At 43.8% G+C, this 16,615-nt stretch overlaps 1 protein-coding gene across 1 annotated transcript in view; it reads left to right on the forward strand.

The window, feature by feature from the left end:
- Window positions 1-16,615, forward strand: part of LOC135514857 (DENN domain-containing protein 5B-like) — an 81,525-nt gene that overhangs the window by 34,052 nt on the left and 30,858 nt on the right. The window contains 3 exon segments of the mRNA XM_064938518.1: window positions 2,965-3,024; window positions 9,798-9,907; window positions 13,336-14,020. Of these exon segments, the coding sequence (XP_064794590.1) occupies window positions 2,965-3,024; window positions 9,798-9,907; window positions 13,336-14,020 (855 nt within the window).

The following is a 16,615-nucleotide window of genomic DNA, read 5'->3' on the forward strand; positions in this document are numbered from 1 at the left end:
TTAGTTTTTTTTGTCTTATTTCTTGTTTGTTTCACAATAAAACATATTTTACATCTTGAAAGCATGTTGTGTAAATGTAATAATACAACCCCCCCAAAAAATAAATTTTAATTCCAGGTTGTAAGGCAACAAAATAGGAAAAATTCCAAAGGGGTGAATACTTTCACAAGCCACTGTGTGTGTTTATGTTTCTTTGTCTGTGTGTGTGTTTATGTTTCTCTCTGTGTGTGTATGCTACCGTTCAAATAAAAAGTCCTTGTTTTTGAAAGAAAAGCACTTTTTTTGTCAATTTTAAAATAACATCAAATTGATCAGAAATACAGTGTAGACATTAAAACGGGCCTTATTTAGACTAGTTGAGTATCTGGAGCATCAGCATTTGTGGGTTCAATTACAGGCCAGAAACAAAGGCCTTTCTTCTGAAACTCGTCAGTCTATTATTGTTCTGAGAAATGAAGTATCTCTGTGTGTGTGTGTGTGTGTTACTGTGCGTGTGGATCTCTGTATGCGTGTACATTTCTGTGAGTGTGGATCTCTGTGTGTATGTTTCTGTGAGTGTGCATGCATGAGCCCTGCATCAGGTAATTCCAGTGTGGTGCTGGCAAGATTAATTGCCGTGAGAACAGGGAGATAAGAGAGAGCTGCCTTGTACCGCCACTGGTCTACACACTGCATCTGTAATGGAGAGACTGTCATGGACAGAGAGAGAGAGATGGAGTGATATAGATTATGAGATGAGGCCCAATGCCAACAACTGCCTTATGCGTTGCACAGGATGTTGTACAAACAGCTGTGTGTGTGTGTGTGTGTGTTTCTCACAGTGTGTTTGTGTGCCCATGACGACTCTTATCTTCTCTTATCCCAGTTCATCAGGGTCATTCAATATAAACCATCTTCCAGTTCAGTTACAACAGACATATCAAAACAACCGATTTGAAGCTGTTTACAAAGCAGATTCATGACAGATTAGTCCGTAAATAGAGACGGGGATAAAGAATGTGTCTGCAGCAGAGAAGGACAAGGACATAGAGGGGGAGGGAGAGATTGCAGCCTACAAATAGGATGCGTGCTATGGCATTATATAACATAGATATAGAGGGGTTGGCGTGCGCCTGCCTGTATGCGTACATGCTGTAGTGTGTGTGATCTCCATGTGAGTGTTGCAGAGTCAGGGTTGGAGTAATGATAGTGACCGCTGTAATGCCTTGACAGAGCCCTATGCTGCTGTATGGTTCAGAAAGTGCTAACCTCAATGTCTAAACCCCCCTCCCCCCCCCCCCCCCCCCCCCCACCACCAACCATGCGAGTGGACACACTATGCTGCTGTTTTGCTGTGCTGTAATAAAAGTCTGGCAGAGAGTGAAACGCTGTGTCATACTCACCGTAATGACCCTTCAGTCTCCTCTGCTTGTGTGTTTGTGGAGCTCGGTTTTCAGGGGAGATCCCTTAAGTGAGAGACCACACACACACACACACACACACACACACACACACACACACACACACACACACACACACACACACTGGTGGCTCTGCTCTGATCATTCACCTGGTTAGACATGTGAGACAGTCGGAGCTCTGTGGCTTAGTCAGTCGGTCGTCTGGGAGCGCTTTAATGACTTAGCTAGGGCTTTTAATCAACAAACCAATGACTCGGCTTGGAACAGTAGAGACTGGGCTGTGCAGTGTGCAAGCATGATTTAGGCATATTTGGATTTGATAGTGTGAGATTCAATATGATGTCGTTTCCTGCTTGAGAGTGTATGCACACTGAGTATACCAAACAGGAACACCTTCTTAATATTGAGTTGGTCCACCCCCCCTTTGCCCTCAGAACAGTCTCAATTCCTTGGGGCATGGACTCTACAAGGTTCCCGAAAGTGTTCCACAGGGATGCTGGCCCTACTGACTCCAATGCTTCCCCTAGTTGTGTCAAGTTGACTGGATGTCCTTAAGGTGGTGGACCATGAAAAAACGTGAAAAATCCAGCAGTGTTGCAGTTCTTGACAAGAAACCTATGCGCCTGGCACCTACTACCATACCCTGTTCAAAGGCACTGAATGGCATAGAAACACACTCCATGTCTCGATTGTATCGAGGCTTAAAAATCCTTCTTTAACCCGTCTCCTCCCCTTCATCTACACTGATGGAAGTGGATTTAACAAGTGACCTCAATAAGGGATCATAAGTTTCACCTGGTCAGTCTGTCATGGATTTTTCTTAATGTTATGTATACTCAGTGTATCACTGGAAATTACTCAGGAAATTGTAAGTCGCTCTGGATAAGAGCGTCTGCTAAATGACTTAAATGTAAATGTATATACAGGAAACATATTTTATCGTGGTGTTTGTTTGAAGCTGTGAGTGCTGCTACACAGCAGGCATTGGGCTGATGGATACTAAAGGTGTTCGCTGGTCTGGGGTTTGTGCAGGCTGCCTCTGCTTTGATGATGCCAGGGAATGTCATCCTAATGACATGGTCCAGTCTGCAGCCTGCAGCCAGACAGCCTGCTGCTCACTAACCAGCCATAAGCCACTGCACCCTCTGCGCCAACATACGTCACAGTCACTGAAACATGCTAATGCATTTTCTCTCTGTCCCCAATACTCACTGGGCCTCTCCAGCTTGTCTCTTCTCCTTCACCACCACTGATACATGTAAGATCTGGATAGATTGATCTTGCTTATACCTATCAAATGTTCTGTGTTCAGTGGTTGTGAAGGAAAGGAATCTGTTTGAGACTATTGGGACTTGCCATGTTTTTTTTTGTTTTTTTTGCCACGATGTCATGTTCTGTTTTGATGTGTCCGTCTACGTTTCATGTTCATGCTTGTCTTATTCATTGTGCTTTAATCATTGATTCATTTTGCTTTTGTGTGCTTTTCTTTTTTGGGTTTGGTTTGACATGGGCTGTTTTTTTGTTTGTTTCCTCTGTCCCTTTTTTGCATGTGCCTCCACCATAGCTTTGTACCAATGGCTAGAGGCTGACCGCCAAGGCAGGGACCCTGATACAGCAGCCACAGGTAAACTCCACCAACTGTTTCCCGTCTAGAGGTGTACAACTCTCTCTCCCTTCAGATACTAACTTGTATGGTGTCTCCTCTCTTCCTTCATCTCTCCCTCCTCCTTATGAAGACCCTTCCTTACTGAAACGTAGACCTCCCCACCACTCTCTATTTAATTGGGTCCATCAGATCTTCCTTGCCTCCATTGTCCGCTCTCTTTCTCCCTTTCACCCCCCTCCTTCTCTCGTATGTATCTTTCCATATCTCTCTCTCTGTCTCTCTGTGTGTGAGAGAGACCCTTCCCCAGTCGTTGTATGTGGGTCAGGTTCTCAGATCTTGTTGTTCCAAATCAGTCACTCTCCTCTGAAGCAGGCTGTTTAACTTCATCCTCCTCATCCTCCTTCTCTTTCTCTACTGAAAGTGTTTTACCAGGCTATTTCTCTCTTCACTCACTGATTTTGATAGTGGAGGTTTGGCTTTCTTCTCTTTCTCTCTCGCGCTCCCTCTCTCTTTTTCTTTCTTATTTCACATGTGTCCTGGTTTAACTTTGACAGACAGCGTGAGTAAGAGGGAGGGAGAGAATGAGTAAGAGAGAGAGAGTCATTACAGAGGAAAGAGGCTTCTGCTCGCTCTGTCCTGTCCACTCCTGTTTGTCTCAGCAAAAGGCCTTAAGAGAGTTTAGGCATCCTTCACTTGCCAGCTCAGATCACTGCACCTCCACCCAGGCACTGAAACCAAGAGCTAACCCACTGGCACTGCAAGGCACCTAGGCAAAAGATGGCAGGATTGTGTGTCTGTTTCGAGACAGAGCAATAGAGATACAGAGACCATATAAGAGTGCAGAGTGCTTAACAGCAGCTGAACATCTTGGCATTGTGTTTACATGCTAAAGACATGTCATCTGTTTAGCACTGGAAATCTGGAAAGTCTAGTGTTGGAAACTGCAAACACACACACAGACACACAGACACACAGACACACACACACACAGACACACACACAGACACACACACCTCTAGAGGACAGAGGTTATCCAGCTGTGACCTTTGTTTTTTCTCTAGTCTCTACATGACAGGGTGGTTGAGTTTACCAACTTCCATTCGCATTATTCACCTTAACACACGAACACGCACACACAGTAACACTAATGCCTAAAGCGTGAACCAAATCCCTAGCTCACGTCAGCCATGAATATCCATCAAAGCAGTGCAGGTTAAGGCTTGTCTAACATCTCTACTCTTCCATCTCCTTACATTAACCTCGCTGTGTGTCCCCATCTCGCCCCATTGCTCCCCCATCTCCCCACAGCTTTCTCCCCTGCTGCTGTCTGGCTCCCTGCCACTGGTTCTTTCTGCTGCCCCTTGCTTGTGTTTGACCTCTGACTCCTGCTGCTGGTTTATGCCCTGCAATCATCCTCACAACGTCTCACCCTTTGACTGTGCCTGCGTGCAACCTCCTCCTAACGCTATTTTGATCTAAAGAGGTTTGATTTCCTACCAGTTCCAGCCCTCGCACTCCGGTGACGAACTCTTTGTGTGTGTATGTAATTTTGTTGTTTACTAGTATAGGAGAAGATTGCCATGGTAAGTGTCCATGAGATTGTCCCACTACTACAGCAAACTAAATCAACAACATGTACATCTTGTGTTGGAAATACTGTAACCTTCCAACCGTTCTTACTGATGGTGATAGACTATTCATCTTACTATCTCTGCAAAACACACTACATTGATCTGAGAAAGTAGCATTCGCCATGAAAAGATCATTGTGTCACGTTGCAAACAATCACTCTGCTCCTCCCTCCATTCTCCTCATCTTTCCACGACCCTCTGACCTCACTCGCATCATCAAAAGGTGCGGAAACGGTCATCATGATCGATTTGACCCCGGCCCATCTAACAGTTCTTTTCACTTATCTAAAATCAATGGGTGTTAGTCTCCCTGTTGTTGCTGTAGTATTGGAGACCTGGTTACCCACAGTTGAATAACTAGTGTGCCTGGATTAGCACTAAGATTTAATGGCCCACTCTGAGACTTCTTAGTATACAGAGTTAATATCTCCATTGGAAGCTACAGTCGATAGTTGGACAATCATGATCATGGCTTGGTAGTTTTGGTATTGATCTCTGACAAAGAGACTGTCTGTAGTAACTAGGTCATGTGATTCCATGCTAGGAAGCTACAGAGAAGGCACGCATTAGTAGGGTTACATATTCAGAGGTGGAAACTCTGTGTGAATTAATGGAAATATAGGTGAATTAATGTTAATACCATTTAAATGTAATGTTTTTTTGGATATATTTACCATATCATATGGAGACACAAACATAAATATTTTTACCTCATAAGTAGATATAATTGCAAATTATGAAATCCTTCCAATAGAAAAAACAACAACAATTTAGTTACAAATTCAACTTTAATTAAATGAGTTGACTCTTCACCTGGGATAATTTCACTGAACAAAAGAAAAGGAATATTGAATGATCCATCGCATCTCCCAAAAATGTTTACAACATGCATCTTAAAATGATAGTCTAGAAACTAAAGCTTTGGTTGTCTTCCTCTCAGGCTTCCATGTCTTCTACCTGGAACTGATCAATATCCACCTCGTGAACATCAGACTCTGAGGCCTCATCTTTAAAAAAAAATGTATTTAATATCTGAAACATACAATATACTTGCAGTGAAGCCACTCAACAACTACACCACACCAGTCATCCAACAGACTCCCATTCAGAGTGACACATAGAAGCATCCAGGGTCAACGCCCTGCTCAAGGGCACGTTGACAGATCTCCCACCACAGTCTCACGTGTGATTTTGCACAGTTTTTGCAAATGTGCACAGTTTTTCCTTCTACATTTGCTGCAGTGAAATGTCTCCACACATCAGATAGTGCCCGAGGCATTTGCCTGTACAAAAAAATAAAAAACGAGTTAAAAAACCCAAATATAATTCCATGTACAGATGAATAGTTAAGCACTTTATTAAATACCTCCTTTGTAAGATACAGTTGAAGTTGTAAGTTTACTTACACTTAGGTTGGAGTCTTTAACTTGTTTTTAAGCCACTCCAAAAACGTCTTCTTAACTATAGTTTTGGCAAGCCAGTTGGGACATGTACTTTGCATGACACAATTTTTCCAATGATTGTTTACAGACAAATTATTTTACTTATAATTCACTGTATCACTGTATTCACTGTATTCCAGTGGGTCAGAAGTTTACATACACTAAGCTGAATGTTCCTTTTAAACAGCTTGGAAAATTCCAGAAAATGGTCATGTCTTTAGAGGTTCTGATAGACTAATTTACATCATTTGAGTCATTTGGAGGTGTACTTGTGGATGTATTTCAAGGCCTACCTTCAAACTCAGTGTTCGACATCATGGGAAAATCAAAAGAAATCAGCCAAGCCCTCAGAAAAAAATTGTAGACCTCCACAAGTCTGGTTCATCCTTGGGAGCAATTTCCAAATGCCTGAAGGTACCACATTCATCTGTACAAACAATAGTACGCAAGTATAAACATCATGATGCCACACAGCCGTCATACTGCTCGGGAAGGAGACGAGTTCTGTCTTCTAGAGATGATCATACTTTGGTGTGAAAAGTGCAAATAAATCCCAGAACAACAGCAAAGGACCTTGTGAAGATGCTGGAGGAAACGGGTACAAAAGTATTTACATCCACAGTAAAACGAGTCCTATATCGACATAACCTGAAAGGCCATTCCACAAGGAAGAAACCACTTCTCCAAAACCTCCATAAAAGAAGCCAGACTATGGTTTGCAACTGCACATGGGGACTACGATTTGTACTTTTGGAGAAATGTCCTATGGTCTGATGAAAGAAAAATAGAACTGTTTGACCATCGTTATGCTTGGAGGAAAAAGGGGGGGGGCTTGCAAGCTGAAGAACACCATCCCAACCACATGAAGCACGCGGGTGGCAGCATCTTGTTGTGAGGGTGCTTTGCTGCAGGAGGGACTGGTGCACTTCCCAAAATAGATGGCATCATGAGGGAGGAAAATTATGTGGATATATATTGAAGCAACATCTCAAAACATCAGTCAGGAAGGTTAAGCTTGGTCGCAAATGGGTCTTCCAAATGGACAATGACCCCAAGCATACTTTCAAAGTTGTGGCAAAATGGCCTAAGGACAACAAAGTCAAGGTATTGGACTGTGTGAGCACGGAGGCCTAAACCTGACTCCGTTACACCAGCTCTGTCAGGAGGAATGGGCCAAAATTATTCCAACTTATTGTGGGAAGCTTGTGGAAGGCTACCCGACACGTTTGACCCAAGTTAAAGAATTTAAAGACCAGGCTTCCAAATAATAATTGAGTGTATGTCAACTTCTGACTCACTGGGAATGTGATGAAATAAATAAAAGCTCAAAAAGAATTCTCTCTACTATTGACATTTCACATTCTTAAAATAAAGTGGTGATCCTAACTGACCTAAATGTCATGAATTGTGAAAAACTGAGTTTAAATTTATTTGGCTAAGCTGTATGTAAACTTCCGACTTCAACTGCACATGTTTTAAAATGAAACATGTATGGAAACAGGTGAATTAACACTCCTCAGTTAGCAGGCTCAAGCAAGCTAAAACCCACATGGTAGCAAAAACTAACTAGCAGAAATTGTTAAAAAGTTAGAAATTATTAAACACACTTTGCTGTAGGCTACTATTTACTAGTTCAATTATTTTTTGTTATGTCATATAAAATATATTCACCCCACCCAGTTTTATACTTAACTTACCAGAGAGCATGTAGTCCTTGACTCCGACCGTGTAGTAGTGTGGACTCAATAGCGTGCAAGATCTTGAGAATCAGCTGCGCATGTGATGGAAGAGTGCACTGTGCATGCAGAGGGTTGCAATTCCATTGAATTTGGGATAGTTTAACCAAAATATGCCACAAGAATTGCCTTGTATATCCCACAAAAAAAGGTTCACTGTTATAAGCTAACTTGTTTTGAGGAATTTAAGCAAAATTCCTGGGCTTAACTTCTCGTGGAAAAGTTCCGGATAAATTCCAGGAATGTACTGTAAAGTTTCTGAACCTTTGCAACCCTACACAGTAGTGAAGGAAATGGATAAGACTCAGATTGCACACATCTTATTACTGCTTAGCTTAACTAAGCTAATGACACGGTCCCAGCTGCTCCTTGCTTAGTGGACCTGTTGTAGTCAGTGCAGTTGTCTGACACATGAGTCAACATGGTCCTGCTTATACTCCATTAGACACACGGCTGCTGCCCCATTTTTAGATACAAACTGTTACTTGTGTTGCATTGCATCTTTTAGCAGCCTAGCATCAAGGCTGGGGCTTCATGATGATGTAGATGCGTTGTTCATTACACCTTGCTGTTTTTCACGAGGTTAGCAAAATGAACAAGGAAGGCTGGCAAGGGGAAATATTTATTGTTTTGTTTGGGGGTGGAGTGGAAAGCTTCATAGAACAGGTGCTGACAGATAGGAATCCCACCTATGAGAGATCCCAGATATTAATTTGTAATTTTTTTATTTAACGTTTATTTAACCAGGTAGGCTAGTTGAGAACAAGTTGTCATTTACAACTGTGACCTGGCCAAGATAAAGCAAAGCAGTGCGACACAAACAACAACACAGAGTTACACATGGAATAAGCAAACATGCGGTCAATAATACAATAGCAAAAGTCTATATACAGTGTGTGCAAATGAGGTAGGATGAGGGAGTTAAGGCAATAAATGGGCCATAGTGGCAAAATAATTACAATATAGCAATTAAACGCTGGAGTGATAGATGTGCAGAAGATGAATGTGCGAATAGAGATACTGGGGAGCAAAATCAATACAATTAATAAAAGTATGGGGATGAGGTAGTTGGATGGGCTATTTACAGATGGGCTGTGTACAGGTGCAGTGATCTGTGAGCTACTCTTGACAGCTGGTTCTTAAAGTTAGTGAGGGAGATATGAGTCTCCAGCTTCAGTGATTTTTTTTTTGCAGTTTGTTCCAGTCATTGGCAGCAGAGAACTGGAAGGAAAGGCAGCCAAAGGGGGAGTTGGCTTTGGGGGGGTGACCAGTGAAATATACCTGCTGGAGCGCGTGCGACAGGTGGGTGTTGCTATGGTGACCAGTGAGCTTAGATAAGGCGGGGCTTTACCTAGCAAAGACTTCTAGATGACCTGGAGCCAGTTGGTTTGGTGACGAATATGAAGCGAGGGACAGCCAACGAGAGCATACATGTCGTAGTGGTGGGTAGTCTATGGGTCTTTAGTGACAAAACGGACGGCATTGTGATAGACTGCATCCAATTTGCTGAGTAGTGTTTATAGGTTACTTTGTAAATGACATTTCCAAAGTCAAGGATCGGTAGGATGGTCAGTTTTACGAGGGTATGTTTGGCAGCATGAGTGAAGGATGCTTTGTTGCGAAATAGGACGCAGATTCTAGACTTCATTTTGGACTGGAGATGCCTAATTTGAGCCTGGAAGGAGAGTTTACAGTCTAACCAGACACCTAGGTATTTGTAGTTGTCCACATATTCAGAAGTCAGGACCGTCCAGAGTAGTGATGCTGGACGGGCGGGCAGAATGCTGTGCAACATACACCTGTGCTCATTCTTGTTTTCTTCCTTGTATTCCCTTATGACAATCTTTGATCCCCTTCTTATGCACACTCACACACACACTTTGACATGCACCAATATCTTTAGTTGGATGTCAACTTGGTTGTCCAGGTAAACGCCTCAACTGGACCTGAGACTTGACCTCTTTCTTTCTCTCCCTCTCTAGGGGAGAACTTTGAGCAGAGCCCCCTGAAGAGGACGTTCAAGTCTAAAGTCCTGGCCCACTACCCTGAGAACGTGGAGTGGAACCCCTTCGACCAGGATGCTGTCAACATGGTGGGTGAACCATCGCTGAGTTCTGAGCCAAACTGATGGATGGATGGATGGACGGATGGATGGATGGATGGACGGATGGATGGAGGGACCATATTGCAGTGTTGAGGGGTGATCAGTTACTTTTTTTGTAATCAGATTATATGTAACTGATCAGTTATGTTATCGGCAAAAAAATGTGTAGTCAGATTACAGACACTTCTGAAAAACTAGATGATTACTTATTGGATGACTTTGTAAGGATGTTTGTGAAAAAAAATAGATTATGACACCTTTCTGTTTTCTCAGTGACATTCAATTCAGCATTGAATTTGTTCCACATGAGCAAGTCTGATCACAAATCAGGGACCACTATAATGACACTCCAAATGCGTTTGATGGATCCTTTTTGTCTTCATCTAATGCCTATTAAGGGGAAAGTAATCCAAAAGTAAGTGAAAGTAATCCGATTACATTACTGAGTTTGGGTAAACCAAACGTTACTTATTACAATTTTGGACAGGCAACTACTAAGGGATTACATTTAGAAAGTAACCTACTTAACCCTGAATGAGGCGAGTAGAAGGACGATAAACAGGCTCTATTCAATCTAATGTGTGGGCAGCAGGGAACCAAACTGGGTTGGGGAAAGGAATGGATGGAGGGACCTTATTGGGGAACAGGAGGACGATAAACGGGGCTATTGACTCTAACAATACCCCAACTAGGCATTGAAAGGCCTTTTCGATCATATACAGTGGAAAGGAAGGGCATGCTAGGATTATTCCAACCAATGCTTGAGGAAACCACACACACACACACACACCATTGAAGCAGAGAGGCCCAGGATTAATACACAATGCAGTGCCTTCTCTCTAGGGTATCCTGGGTAATGTGGCGAAGGCACCAAATCCTCTATGGATTTACCCAGAGGATTTTATAGGCTGTGCTACACGGACTGTGGCTGCTTTTCTGCAGTCTTGGTTTAGATTGAGTTGTTTCGCGTTGACTGGACAAGGGGAGGGGAAGTGTGCCAGGGTGGAAGGGTACGTTAGGGGAGGTAATATCTGATAAGACAAAGCTTTATATTGTCTCATATCTACGTTCATGAGAACAAAGGGAAAAGTTAAGATGATGAAATTGTATTTGTGCTTTATAGCATTTTATATACTTGGTATTTTGAGCCATGGTATATCAGACCGTATAACACGGGCATGACAAAACACACGTCTTTTTTACTGCTCTAATTACGTTGGTAATCAGTTTATAACAGCAATAAGTCTCCTCAGGGGTTTGTGATAGATGTCCAATATAACCCATACACTGCAGGAAATGACAAACCAGAAGACTACATTAAACATGTTTTGAATCACTCAAGACCTGTCATGGAAGAGACTGCTAAAGGTCCCGCTGACCTGTCACTCAACGATCTGGATCCACTGAAGCGTATGTGGTTGAGGGATCATATGTTTGTGTGTGTGTGTGTGTGTGTGTGTGTGTTTGCCTAGCCCAGCATATTGAGCCCCAGTAGAGGTAGCTAACATTGATAACTGTCCCTCAAGTCCCTATAGAGGAGGCCCTGGAAACGTTTGGTGTCGGCTGACCGTTGCCTCTCGTGATGCAAGGTCACAATTTTTTCCGTTGGTGTTGCCCATTACATCACACACTGGCGTCAAAACTGCTGAATTATTCACATCGGGTTCTCGGTTTACGTCGGCATGGAAACGATGGCCCATTGTGCGGTGTGTTCCAATGAAATAGAACACCAATGCAGTGCAGCTATGAAGACTCCAATGGCAGAACCATTATGAATCTCAGCCCTCTCCCTGCTTGCCTCAACACAACCCCATTCATTTCTATGTATAGTATCTCCATCCCACTCACCATCCAGATCCCCTTTCCCACTCTCCATGTCCCTCCTCTCTCATCTCTACTCTCCCTACTCATAGGGTGACCTTAGTGTAATCACACTTCCTGCCCCTGTGGGCCTGGCAACAAAGCCGTTCTGATGATTGCTTTTCATATCCCAATCCTTTTCTCATAATTCCCTCCCTCAATTATTTCTTTCTTTCCTTCTCTCTTTCTGTCTCTCTTTCTGTCAGACAGACAGACAGTCTGCAGTTGGCACTGATTTGATTTTCTTGTTAATTGGGCCCTGAGTCAGAAGGTGTGTGTGTGTGTGTGTGTGTGAGCTAGTGCCCGAGGATATGAATGTGTATGTGCTTCAGTTTGTTAAGCTTATTGCTCCATACTCATCAGTGGGTCACTCACCCGGAACCCCCACAATTCCCGTGTCCGTCCCGGAATAAGGGGATAGTTTAACAGATTACCTGGGATTATTCAAGAACACTGTGAAATGTTCTGCTAGGAATTCTGAAATGTCTATCTGAAGTCATTTTGAGCCTAACAGAGCTGAGGCCCAGCTTGATGGCCCCAGACACAGTTAGAACAGGAAGAGTTTTGAGGGAGACTTCAACGGAAGTGTTTCAATGGGATTAGATGAAGCTGCTGTGCTACGGAGTCACTTGTATGCAACATGTCAGGCGGTGTTGAGTTGTTGATACTGTATAATATGTTTCAGAGCAGTGTTGGTTTAGGCAAATGTGCTCTAACATGCATGCAGAGTTGTACTGATTTTGATTGCCTGTTGATGTTTCCCCAGTTTCAACCGGCAGTAGGTTGAAAATGTGCAGGTTAAGACGACAAATCTGGGACCAGCTCCGTTGCTCATTAGCACAGATGGCCCCATTGTCGCAAAGGGATATTAGAATCCTGTTGTCTTATCCTTATCTTCAACGTAGGTTTGAACTCTCTCTTTTCTAGGGAGGAATATTTTTTCCTTGATCCATATGGTTTCATGATATTTCTTGGGATAGAAGGATTTGATTTGGAAGCGTATGGAATCTCATTTCTGGGATGTTTTTCATGTTTTTCATTTGCCTCTCGGTTTCCACACAGAACAGTTTGAGGTAGTGTGGGAGTGATTATCTTGTCAGTAGTGATCAGTTGAAACCATGATTCACTCACCACTTTTATAATCCATTCTGAACAGAACATTGGCCAACTACAGGCCTGTTTATCTGTGTTAGCGACAGGGGTTAATTTGTGTGTGTGATGATTAATTTTGTATTCAGCTCAGCTCTGCAAATCAACATAATGGAGAAAATCAACCATATTTTATTTCATGCTGGCTGCTGTGTTGCTGACTGGGCTGCTATCAAAGCAGATTATGCTGACTTGATTAGGGATGCGACGCGCGCGCCCACACACACATATTCAAACTGTAGATGTACACACACCAACACAGTTCTGGCACACACACATTCTGGTACATGCAGTCTCAGTCATTTCTGATGTAAGGCCTCCTCATTGATTCTGTCAACTATCTCAATTATTAATACCACATTAATAATCATCATTATTATTGTCCCTCTCCCTCTCTCTCTTCATAGCTCTGTATGCCCAAAGGCCTGTCGTTCAGGACACAGGCAGACAGCCGCGAGCCCCAGTTCCACTCCTTCCTGATCACGCGGGAGGACGGCTCTCGCACTTACGGCTTCGTCCACACCTTCTACGAGGAGGTGACGTCGCCTCAGATCTGCTCGGCCATGCAGACCCTCTACCAGATGCACCAGGCCGAGAACCCTTCCTCCGCCACCCCCTCCTCCTCTTCCTCCTCTTCCTCCAGTATGGACTCTCTGGCTAGCAGCCTCGACGAAGCAGATTCTCCGTCTTCATCCTCGTGCCGGTCGGCGGCGTGCGGCGGCTACGACGTGGCGCGTGACACGCTCTACGTCTCCAAGGCGTTGTGTCTGATCACGCCCATGCCCTTCATGCACGCCTGCCGCCGTTTCCTGTTCCAGGTGCACCGGGCCGTCACGGCCTCCTTGCCTCCACCCCTTCCCCTGGAGAGCTACGTGCACAACATTCTGTACGAGGTGCCCCTGCCCCCTCCGGGGCGCTCGCTGAAGTTCCACGGGGTGTACGAGCCCATCGTGTGTCAGCGTCCTGGGCCTGGGGAGCTGCCTCTGGCTGACTTCCCTCTGGGCCAGACCTTCCCTCTGCTGGGGGTAGAGAACCTGGTGCAGCTGTTCAACTGTACCCTGCTGGAGATGCAGATTCTGCTTTACTCACAGGGTAAGGGACGCTTATTACACACACACACACACACACACACACACACACACACACACACACACACACACACACACACACACACACACACACACACACACACACACACACACACACTCCTCTCTGCCTCTACATTCCTTGGCAGCAGGTTGTTGAGTGGGAGTTGCTTCTCCAGCCAGGTGGTATGGCGATGACAGATACCAGGTTGGGGGATGGTTCGGATAAGTCATTCCTCAACACATCACCTCAGCTGGAGCCAATGGATCATGACTGGCTTTGTCATTACTGGGGTGTAATCTGTGGTCCAGGCCTGTCCTTGACTCCCTGGCCCAAATGAGTTTAGGATTAGACTACTGTAATCTGGGTGGGGTAGAGAGCTGTTCCTCTCCCTGGGACTGGAGCTATGCGGGTTGGCTGACTGGACAGCAGCATGGTAGTGGCTGGGATTAGAAAGCATGGTCAGTCAAAGGGCAAACGGCCAGACAGACAGTCTGTAGACGTCAGGCCAAGACCGACTGTATCTGCCATAGACTTCACTGTAGATTACAGTAGACTAAACTACAGGATGCCATTATCTGATTTAGCTGAAGACTGTTACAGAGAAAGAGACATCGAGAGAGCTTCTTGTGTGTTGAATGTTTGATTGGGTGGTCCTGGTCCATTGACATCCTTTTGGAGTGGATACTAGTCGTCTAATGAATTAATGGTTGTGAGTTTCCATGAAGTGGTTCTTGTTTTGTTTTAGAGTTGTTTGGAGCTTAATGTCTCTAATGTAATAATCTGTAATGCATGGGAGTTCATTAGTTGAGTTGATGGCAGTCAAACAAAGGGACTTCACTGTTACTAGCACCATGCCATTTCTGTCTGCTTGAGCGAAAAGCGACAGACGGGCCTCTCCCTCCTCCTACCACTCATCCTCATCCACCCCTTCGCTCCCATCCATCCCCACTCATCTATCCTTTGAGAAATGATCTCCCATGTTTAATTTATCAAACCAACTGTCAGAGGGAATCGCTCCTGAAACAAAATAATTTAAAACCTCTTTTTCTGGATGAATAACATTTCCAGTAACATTTTAATGTTCCTCATTTTTCACCGGGAAGCGTTGGAGGCATCCCATCTACCCATCAAAGATTATATAATAAAAAATATCTAGCTCCAATATCTACAAGACCCTGCTAGGTAAAGTCCCCCCTTATCTCAGCTCGCTGGTCACCATAGCATCTCCCACCTGTAGCACACGCTCCAGCAGGTATATCTCTCTAGTCACCCCCATTTCTCCAAAACCATTGTTTGGGGGATTCTTTCTTTGGTGATTGTTAGTTCTCAAAGATTATATAATAAAAAATATCTCCTTCCAGTTCTCTGCTGCCAATGACTGGAACGCTCCAGCACTACAAAAAGCACTGAAACTGGAAACACTTATCTCCCTCACTAGCTTTAAGCACCAACTGTCAGAGCAGTTCACAGATTACTGCACCTGTACATGGCCCACCTATATTTTAGCCCAAACAACTACCTCTTTCCCTACTGTATTTAATTTATTTATTTTGCTCCTTTGCACCCCATTATTTTTATTTCTACTTTGCACATTCTTCCATTGTAAATCTACCATTCCAGTGTTTTACTTGCTATATTGTATTTACTTTGCCACCATGACCTTTTTTTGCCTTTACCTCCCTTATCTCACCTCATTTGCTCACATCGTATATAGACTTGTTTATACTGTATTATTGACTGTATGTTTGTTTTGCTCCATGTGTAACTCTGTGTCGTTGTATGTGTCGAACTGCTTTGCTTTATCTTGGCCAGGTCGCAATTGTAATTGAGAACTTGTTCTCAACTTGCCTACCTGGTGAAATAAATAAATAAACATACATTATATCTGGTTTAAGTTGACACTGAAAGCGCTTTTCCATCCCGAACTTTAGGCGACCAGAAACACAGATGCCGATCTTTTGTCTCTTCTGTTCGCATTTTCCACTTGGCCTCCGCAGCATTGTGGTCAACTGTATCTGTATTGGACGTTTGCAGATGATAATTCAATGCATTCCCTAACTTATCAAGCAATAACAAATATTTTACACAACACCCTCCATTGGAAAGCAGTATTGGAGGGTGCTGTGAAAGTTTAATGGCCCTGTGAAATAGAGTTGAACACTCCCATAATCTCTGCCTGAAATTACCGCCCCATGTAGTTAAGCTGAGGTCAACATCGGGCAGAGAGAATAATATTATTCCCCCATGAGCCTTTGCAGGGTGCTTTTGATGTTTTTCAGGTTGGGGAAAACTGGAGTCTGACAGCTGTGACGGGTTGAATATTAAGGAAGGAAGGGCTGGTGTCAAATAAGCAAGGATGATGTATTAATGAAGTCTGTCGACGCAGTGTGTTCATATTCATGTAGGGGCTTAACAGGGCGGCTGGGTAGCCTGGTGGTTAGAGCGTTGGACTAGTAACCAAAAGGTTGCAAGTTTGAATCCCTGCGCTGACAACGTACAAATCTGTCGTTCTGCCCCTGAACAGGCAGTTAACCCATTGTTCCTAGGCCGTTATTGAAAATAAGAATTTGTTCTTAACTGACTTGCCTAGTAAAATAA

Source organism: Oncorhynchus masou, chromosome 26 (assembly GCF_036934945.1).
Source record: "Oncorhynchus masou masou isolate Uvic2021 chromosome 26, UVic_Omas_1.1, whole genome shotgun sequence".
Taxonomy (NCBI): Eukaryota; Metazoa; Chordata; class Actinopteri; order Salmoniformes; family Salmonidae; genus Oncorhynchus; species Oncorhynchus masou.